At 32.9% G+C, this 10,757-nt stretch overlaps 1 protein-coding gene across 1 annotated transcript in view; it reads left to right on the top strand.

Moving 5' to 3' along the window:
* LOC136852041 (uncharacterized) overlaps positions 1–9,782 on the top strand; it is a 12,773-nt gene extending 2,991 nt beyond the window's left edge. Inside the window, exons 5-9 of the mRNA XM_067126526.1 lie at positions 822–982; positions 3,398–3,559; positions 6,905–7,023; positions 7,261–7,437; positions 8,973–9,782. Coding sequence (XP_066982627.1) covers positions 824–982; positions 3,398–3,559; positions 6,905–7,023; position 7,261 — 441 coding nt within the window. The 5' untranslated portion in view covers positions 822–823 and the 3' untranslated portion in view covers positions 7,262–7,437; positions 8,973–9,782. The remainder of the gene's footprint in view (positions 1–821; positions 983–3,397; positions 3,560–6,904; positions 7,024–7,260; positions 7,438–8,972) is intronic.
* Positions 9,783–10,757: the final 975 nt, after the last annotated feature.

A 10,757-nucleotide genomic window follows, 5' to 3' on the forward strand; every position in this document is an offset into this window, starting at 1 on the left:
GTGCTAGGCTGTAGGCCTAGGCTGCTTCTTGTGGAATGAACACACCGACATGGGAAATCAGGGCTCTTCTTCTGGCTGACATCCCACCATCAATAGAAATACAAAAGGGCAAAAGCTAATATGACAAAGCCGTAGAAGAAGAACATTTTGAATCAATTTATCCGTTTCACAAGGAATATGGACATCGTTTTGAGAAACACTGAAAATCTACATGAAACAAATACTAGTATGGCAGGTGTGAAACTCTTGTATGTGTAGGTCGGAATTCTAGTGTTCAGGTTTTGTGAGGCGGCTTCGGACTGACTCGACGTCAGCAGTCGCTCGCAAATAGAACTTCTTCTTTACTGTGCAGTCTTCAGACAGAGTGCTCACTCTCACTCACTCCATAATCAGAGAAACAACGTGACACTTTCGGTGATGTTTCATGGCTCTTTCTGGCTCTCAAAAATTAACCCTTTCCCATTTGATGACCTTCCAGTAGGAAGAGGAAACTCTTTCTATAATAGGATCAAACAGACAGAATTCCAAGTCACTATTCCAACTGCCTTTCTTGTTTCAAGGAACATTTGTCCTTCTTTAACACAGAAATCTTATCTGAGATTGTGAAGGGTATGGTTTTGCAATGATTTATTATATACATATTGAAAGGTCTAATTGTTTTTATCCAGCATGCTGTCAATTCCAAGACCTTATAATATATGGATTGAAAAAACTCTTAGCCCTCTTTGTCCCCCGAAATGACTTTCCTTGCCCTCCCTCAGAACAAAAGGGACCATTCCGCAATGCCTCTTTTCTCAAAACTGTGTTTTACTCCCGAGCAGACATGGACGAGTGCGCCCAAGGGAAGGCGGAGTGCAGCCCCCAGGCAGCATGCAGGAACTCCGTCGGGAGTTACAGCTGCTCTTGCAACCCCCCTTTCGAGGGGATGGACGAACCTGTTCTTGTCCTCCTGGTTTTGCACAGAATGGTTCACATTGTGATGGTAAGACAGATTGCTTAATCGGTTTTTTACTCCCCATCTTTTTTTTATATTTTTACATATATTTTACTTTCTAAAAATGTTTTCATCACATTCAAATTTTCTTCCTTTTCCTGACAATTCTTTCATATGATTTTCTCCATACCAATTATTTTCATTTAATCTTACTTATCATAATATCACTTCCTAACGCATGGAAAAAGCCTGCCATTCCTTCTCTGAGTTCTGGCTGTCTGAGTTTTGGAAAGACATTCAGAGGAATTGTGTCATCTCTCATTTTGGGTCTTTTCCTTTTGAAAGAACAATCATCCATTTCTTTTTCTCTTTGTGGATCCTTGTTTATCGACCTGATATGAATATATCCGCTGTCAGAAAATCTTTCGTAGAAAATGTCAAACTCGTTTTGAATGTTGATTCAGTAGAATCCAGAGTAGTCATTTCTCTCACCTGTCCTGTTCGAAGAACAAATGTCACTTTTTGAAATGAAAAAAAAAAACAATCCTTACCTTTTCGTAAAATTGCTGTGGCTTTTAATGTAATGTACTCGTATCTTTTTATGGAATGTGCACTTTTTGAACACTCTTAATGATCTCATTGAACTATTATCATACTTCAAGAACTATTTAAAGCTTTCCAGTCATGAAAATTCTCTTAGAGTCCACAAACATAGGTTTCTTTTCCACTGAACTCATTATCCTGACGTTTGCCCGTTGAGAGTAGATTTGCAATGTATTTATTTCTGAGCTTTCTGCCACAGGTGTGGTGAAACTTTTGAAATTAACATTAATTTGATGACTTTTGTCACTTTCACTGAACTTTCCTTGACAAAGAGTTTGTATCCACTTTGTTTCTGTGAAGGGATTTTCTAGACTTTCCTAAAGACAAATTGCAATGTAATATATATCTATATATATATATATATATATATATATATATATATATATATATATATATATATATATATATATATATATATATATATATATATAATATATATCTGATTATATATATATTATATATATTTATGTGTATATATATATATATGGTATATATATATATATTTACTCATGTTTATATATATATTTTATCTTATATATATATATATATATTATATATAAATAACTATCTCTCTCATATAATTTTTTCCCATGGACAGATGAGTGCTCAGAGGAAGGCGGAGTGCAGCCCCAGGCAGATGCAGGAACTCCGTCAGGAGTTACAGCTGCTCTTGCAACCCCCTTTCGAGGGGATGGACGAACCTGTTCTTGTCCTCCTGGTTTTGCACAGAATGGTTCACATTGTGATGGTAAGACAGATTAAACAGTTTTACTCTCCATCTTTTCTTTTATTTTTCATATATATTTTACTTTCTAAAAAATGTTTTCACATTTGCTTTCTTTCTTCCTTTTTCCTCACTGTTCTTTTTTTTAAATTTTCTCACATAAAATTATTTTCATTTAATCTTTTGTTCCATAATATCAGGAGGTGATAACTTGGAAAAAACCTTTGCCATTCCTTCCTGAGTTCTGGCTGTCTGAGTTTTGGAAAGACATTCAGAAGAATTGTGTCATCTCTCATTTTGGCTTTTCTTTTGACATCCCAATCATCCATTTTTTTTTCCTTTGATCCTTGTTTATCGAAAACAATAAAATCTCTCTGTCAGAAAATCTTTCGTAGAAAATGAAACTTTTTTTGATTCAATACAATCCAGAATAAATCATTTCTCTCATATGGACCTGTTTTGAGAAACACTTGAAATGAAAATTTAACAATCCTTACCCTTTTCAAAAAATATGCAGGTTTTAATGTAAACTCTTGTCTTTTTATGGAATGTCTTTTTAATGATCTCATTGGTTTTCATGTTCAAGAACTATAAAAGCTTTCAGTCATGAAAATTCTCAGAGTCCACAAACATAGGTTCTGGTTTCTTTTTTGAGTCTTCAACTCATGCTCACGTTTGCTTTCATAATCAGAGAAGTAGATTTGTTTTTATCATGGCTCTTTCTCCTTTCAAAATTAACCCTTTCCCATTGATGACCTTCCAGGTGGAATCCTGAAACTCTTTCTATAATAGATTGAACAGATAAATTTTGTCACTTTCACTATTCCAACTGCCTTTCTTGTTTCAAAATTTTGTATTCTTTAACACAGAAATCTTATCTGATATTGTAAAGGGTTTTTTAACAATATTTATTTTTTCTATACATTTTACATCTCTTTGATTATTATATATATATATGTATATATCATATATATATATATATATATATATATATATATATATATATATATATATATATATATATATATATATATATATATATATATATATATATATATATATATATATATATATATATATATATATATATATATATATATGTGTATATATTAATCTGTTTTCTCCATAACTGACAGACATGGACGAGTGCACCCAAGGGAAGGCGGAGTGCAGCCCCCAGGCAGCATGCAGGAACTCCGTCGGGAGTTACAGCTGCTCTTGCAACCCCCCTTTCGAGGGAGATGGACGAACCTGTTCCTGTCCTCCTGGTTTTGCACAGAATGGTTCACATTGTGATGGTAAGACAGATTGCTTAACCAGTTTCTTTCTCCCCAACTTTTTTTTTATATATTTTTACATATAATTTACTTTCTAAAAATGTTTTCATCACATTCAAATTTTCTTCTTTTTCCTGACAATTCTTTCATATGATTTTCTCCATACCAATTATTTTCATTTAATCTTACTTATCATAATATCACTTCCTGACGCATGAAAAAAGCCTGCCATTCCTTCTCTGAGTTCTGGCTGTCTGAGTTTTGGAAAGACATTCAGAGGAATTGTGTCATCTCTCATTTTGGGTCTTTTCCTTTTGAAAGAACTTTTCATCCATTTCTTTTTCTCTTTGTGGATCCTTGTTTATCGACCTGATTTTTCTGTCAAAAAATTTTCGTTAAAAATGTCAAACGTTGATTAAATCCAGAATAATCATTTCTCTCACCTGTCCTGTTTTAAAGAACAAATGTCACTTTTTGAAATAAAAAAAAAATCAATACATTTCGTAAAATTGCTGTGGCTTTTAATGTAATGTACTCGTATCTTTTTATGGAATGTGCACTTTTGAACACTCTTAATGATCTCATTGAACTATTATCATACTTCAAGAACTATTGAAATGCTTCCAGTCATGAAAATTCTCTTAGAGTCCACAAACAGAGGTTTCTTTTCCACTGAACTCATTATCCCGACGTTTGCCCTTTGAGAGTGGATTTGCAATGTATTTATTTCTGAGCTTTCTGCCACAGGCTAGGTGTGGTGACACTTTTGAAATTAACATTAATTTGATGACTTTCGTCACTTTCACTGAACTTTCCTTGACAAAGAGTTTGTATCCACTGGGTTTCTGTGAAGGGATTTCCTAGACTTTCCTAAAGACAAATTGCAATGTATATCTATATATATATATATATATATATATATATATATATATATATATATATATATATATATATATATATATATATATATATATATATATATATATATATATATATATATATATATATATATATATATATATATATATATATATATATATATATATATATATATATATATATATATATATATATATATATATATATATATATATATATATATATATATATATATATATATATATATATATATATATATATATATATATATATATATTATATATATATATAAGCATTATATATATAATATATATATATATATATATATTCATATATATATATATAATATATATATCATATATGTTATATATAGTAATTTTATTGATAATAATTTATTTGGTATATATTCATCTCGTATTCCAATATATATATTATATATGATATATATTCATATATACAATACCATATATAAAATCAATTAGGACTACAGTGACGCGAATTTTAACCACACGGCCAACAAAATGGATTGGCCGTGTGGTTATAAATTCTGATTTATAATCTATGGTTATATATAGATATATATATATATATATATATCAACTATATATATATATATATATATATATATATATATATATATATATATATATATATATATATATATATATATATATATATATATATATATATATATATATATATATATATATATATATATATATATATATATATATATATATATATATATATATATATATATATATATATATATATATATATATATATATATATATATATATATATATATAATCTTTTTCTCCTGAATGAACAGACATGGACGAGTGCGCCCAAGGGAAGGCGGCGGAGTGCAGCCCCAGGCAGCATGCAGGAACTCCGTCGGGAGTTACAGCTGCTCTTGCAACCCCCTTTCGAGGGGATGGACGAACCTGTTCCTGTCCTCCTGGTTTTGCACAGAATGGTTCACATTGTGATGGTAAGACAGATTGCTTAACCAGTTTCTTTCTCCTATATGTTATGATACTTTTACATATATCTTACCCTCCATTTTCCACTATGATCATTTTTCTTTTGTAGAACTTTCCCAGGCCAATGTTTTTCCATTGCTTAACCTCTGAGTTTTCCATGTCACATCACTCCCTGATTCATGAAAAAGCCTCCGGTTCTTTTGCTGAGTTGCGGTTTTCAGAAGCTGCGAAGACAAGACAACTCCTTTGCCACAAAAGCAATCGAGTTTTAGGGATAAAATCAGATGAATTTTATCATCGCATTTTGGGTCTTTTGCTTTTGAAAAAAAATCCACTGGTCTTCTGCTGTGCTTGTGGATCCTGAACTGACATGAATCCATCTGCTCCCAGAGAACGTTTCACGGAAGGTGTCAAATGACACCTTTGAAAGTTAGTAGTATTGTTTTGGGTTCATTTTTATTCAGCTTCGAGAACCATAAAATGCTGAAAGTCGTGAATTTTCTCTTAGAGTCACAAACATGGGAACCATTTCTACAAAACTCAGCGTCCTTATGATGGCCGACGGAGAGCACTTTTGAAATGCATTTATTTCATAGCTTCTTGCATCCATAGACAGAGATCGGGAAACTTTTGAGGTTCAGATTAACACGAGTATCTTGGGTCACATCTATTTCACTTATGAGGTCATATCCACTTAGTTTCTAAGAGTGGTTTTTTGTAGGCATTCCTTATGACAATTTGCACTATGACATTTTATATATATATTATATATTTATATATATATATATATATATATATATATATATATATATATATATATATATATATATATATATATATATATATATATATATATATATACAACACATATATATATAAATATAATATGCTATATCAACATAAACAACATCATGATCATGTGTGGAACAGAAATAAATTTCTGACTCACATCAAGACTGAACCCAGGTCTTTCAATTTATTTCTGTTCCACACGTGATTGTGTGTTGATTATTTCTATCTTATTCACTCAGAAGGGATAATTCGAATGAAATGCTGTCAACTGGGTCATTGCTGAGTCGGGAAGTTGGGAAAAACACGCTATATGCAAGCAGTTTGCTTGCCCAGGTAATTCCTTGGGTGCAGTTGCCCTCAGGTTCCAACTTCTTTTATGACTTGTATGGCCTAGTGGGCAGCGCCCTTGCCTTTCAATTGGAAGACCTGGGTTCGATCCTGATGTGAGTCAGAAAATTATATATATATGTATATATATATAGAAAATTATATATGGGCCTATATATATATATATATATATATATATATATATATATATATATATATATATATATATATATATATATATATATATATATATATATATATATATATATATATATATATATATATATATATATATATATATATATATATATATATATATATATATATATATATATATATATATATATATATATATTCAAATCTCTTTCTCCTTAATGAACAGACATGGACGAGTGCGCCCAAGGGAAGGCGGAGTGCAGCCCCAGGCAGCATGCAGGAACTCCGTCGGGAGTTACAGCTGCTCTTGCAACCCCCCTTTCGAGGGGGATGGACGAACCTGTGGTAAGGGAAGACGATCCTTTGTCTCTATGAGCTTTTTCCTGCAGAGTCAGAATCTGTGAAACACAGAGTCAGCACAAAAGAGCTAAATTGCTTCAGTTCACTTTGTTGTATCATCATCTAGTTTCTCATCTTATAAATCAGCTCATGAAAGATCTGCCTTGATGTCTGTCATTCGGGCGATTTTGACTCTTGTGTAGCCTCCTCATCCTCACTGCAACCTCCTCTTTCTCCCTCCAGAGTTCTCGTGCGAAAGCCCGGCCAAGGTCATCGAGGGTCTGGGATGCGTGAAGCTTGTGAGGGAATGGAAGACCTGGCAGGAGATGAACGCCACCTGCCAAGAGGCAGGGTGGCGTCTCCTGCAGGACTTCTCCCTCACAAGTTTACAGGAAGTTGGTCGGGCTTTTGATTATTATGGTAAGTTACTTCCTGACATAAATCTATCTAATAATAATACTCATCAACAGAAGAGAGAGAGAGAGAGAGAGAGAGAGAGAGAGAGAGAGAGAGAGAGAGAGAGAGAGAGAGAGAGAGAGAGAGAGAGAGAGATTTTTTCAATGTCATGTTATGCCACAGACAAACATACATTTATATATATATATACATATACACACAAATTGTTATGATTAGCATTTATCCAAGAAAAAGAATATATATATATATATATATATATATATATATATATATATATATATATATATATAATATATATATATATGTATGTATAATATATATATTGTTAAAGGGTGTAGCACGAGTTTATGCAATACACCGGGAAATGAAAGAAGAAGTAATTCTCAGCAAAAATGTTCTCTAAAGAGAAACATTTGAAGGCTTCGTTTGTGGGTGAGGGCAATTTCAAAATGGCCGTCGAGGCGAGGGAGGGAGGGAGGGAGGGAGGCCCTTCCAGGGAGGTCGGAGTAGCCTGGGATCGGGGGGGCCGGTGGGGTGGAGGAAGCGAATGGGGCAAGTGGATTGCTAGTCCTTTAATTATGGTTCTTTTTTTATCTGTGTCCAATGAATACCATTGATGGAGAAGAAGAAGAAGAAGAAGAAGAAGAAGAAGAAGAAGAAGAAGAAGAAGAGGGTTTCAATGATGCATCATTTTTTTGTTCAGTATCCAAAGAATAGATTTGACTGGGAGGTATTTGATTCACATCGGCCTAATCACTCCTTCCTCATCCTTCTCTAACCCCCCCTTCCCCCCTCCCACCATACCCCTGACTACTCCCCCCTCCCGGACGCCATCTTGCTCGCCCGGGGGTCAGATGGTGGAGGGTGGGCGGCCATTTGGAAATTCCCTCACCCACAAACAGAGCCTTCAATTGCATATCTTTATAGAACGTTTTCTGCTCAAAATCACTTTTTCTTTCATTTCCCGAAATATTTGCATAAACTCGTGTTACACCCTGTGTATATGTATATATATATATATATATATATATATATATATATATATATATATATATATATATATATATATATATATATATATATATATATATATATATATATATATATATATATATATATATATATATATATATATATATATATATATATATATATATATATATATGTATACTGGATATATATATATATATAATTTATCACTTATATATATATATATATATATATATTATATATATATATATATATATATATATATATTATATTATATATATATATATATATATATATATATATATATATATATATATATATATATATGTGTGTGTGTGTGTGTGTGTGTGTGTGTGTGTGTATGTATAAAGTTCAAAAATGCTATTAGTCAGGAATCACCGAAGAAATATATTCACACGACGTTCCATAAATAATGAGAAAGCTAATATTTCCAACATATCATTTACCGTAATTGTCCTTAATATTTTGATTCATTGACTAAGTTTTCTTTGTTCTGATCATTTTTCTTTCTTTCTTGACTTTCAAAGGATGGTGGATAGGAGTGTATGAAGGGAAATGGCTGGAGAAAGGAACCCCTCTGGAAGAGGGACTTTGGGTGGAAGGTTACCGAGCAGACCCTTCGAGGCGTTGTGGCTTCATTGACTGGGATTCTTCTTCTTCTTTGTACAAAGTGAGTCAACGTGATTGTTCAGACAAAGACTGGGGTTTGTGCCAAGTACAACTGGTGTAATAAAATCCCCAGAAGAAGTCAACATCAGGTTGATTTTCTTCTGGTGATGCAGAAGCCTGATTTGTCCTTCTGGGGATTTTATGATTTCCCTTTTAGTGAATAATGTCTGAAGGATTCTTCCTTCCTTCCTTCTTCCTTCCTTCCTTCCTTCCTTTCCTTCCTTCCTTCCTTCCTTCCTTCCTTCCTTTTTTCCTTCCTTCCTTTCCTTCCTTCCTCCTCCTCCATCCTCTCCTCCATCCTCTCAGAAGATAATGATACTGTCCTGCTGAGGAAGAGAACTCAGCTTGTCATTAGAAACATATTATTAGTATTCTTATTATTGTATGTCACAATATTCATCCACTTGGAATCTGCCTCTTGAAGTCTTGATGGCTTTGTTATGGTGTTCTTCCTCTGCTGCTGCTGCACTTCTCTGGTGCTGTTCTGTGACAACCTCTGAGGATATTATGATATTATAATGTTCTTTTGTGCTTTGCAAAGGTTCTTTCATGGAGATGAATATGACCTTTTATTATATATACACGCTTTGTGGTTATGGGAAATGTTTGGCATAAACTGGAATTGTTATTCTGTATGTGAGCTTTCAACAATATACGCATGTGAAGCACTTGGTCTTTCATTGAAACAATCCTTTTTTGTCTTCAGACTTTTTTTTTGAATGAATGAAAGGAAGTGAACAAAGAGATTAAGAAATAAAAAAAAATGTAAAAATGAAAGAACTTTTTAATAACAGCTGTGAAAACATGGAAAGAAACAGATGATGGTGAAGGGAAAGAGATGGGAAATAAAAGTTCGGAATTTCAGACGGACACAGGTGACACTCAACATTGTCAGAGGAGACAAAAACACTAAAGATAAAACAAACTATATAAGAATGGAAAGAAATAATATGGTTGATTGAAAATCTGAGATTTCTAATTGTGAATAAAACTCTCTGTTTTGACAATATCCACTTATGATTATGAAATCCCAAAGGTTTATATACAGTATATATATATATATATATATATATATATATATATATATATATATATATATATATATATATATATATATATGTATATATATATATATATACATACATGTGTGTATATGTGTGTGTGTGTATGAATGTATGAATGTATACGTATGAATGTTTGGATTCCCTCGTGATGTCACTGAGCGCTGATATGGGCAGAGCCTCAGGGGCCACGCGCACTGAGAAACGCCATGAGTATTCATCAGCGACCTTGAAAGGAAAGCAAGCAAATGCCGCTCGCCCACCACCCCACCCCCCCGCCACACACACTGGTGATGACGTCACGTCCATTGTACTGTCAGTCTCGCCTTGCACTTGAGATTTGCTTGCATCAAGTTCTCGCAGCCTCTGTCGATGCCTAGTGGAGAGAGAGAGGAGTCAAAGTTGCAAGACGAATCAGTGAGACTTCTTGAGATTGCTTTTTGTTTTTTCTCTTTTGCAGTTTGTTTATTTCGTCTACTTCTTCTTTCCTCTTCTCTTCTTCTTCTTCTTCTTCTTCTTCTTCTTGATGTCCTTTGCGTTTAAAAGACAACGTTTGATCAAGAGGATCTTTTGCAAAAAGAA

Source organism: Macrobrachium rosenbergii, chromosome 24 (genome assembly GCF_040412425.1).
Source record: "Macrobrachium rosenbergii isolate ZJJX-2024 chromosome 24, ASM4041242v1, whole genome shotgun sequence".
NCBI classification, from domain to species: Eukaryota; Metazoa; Arthropoda; class Malacostraca; order Decapoda; family Palaemonidae; genus Macrobrachium; species Macrobrachium rosenbergii.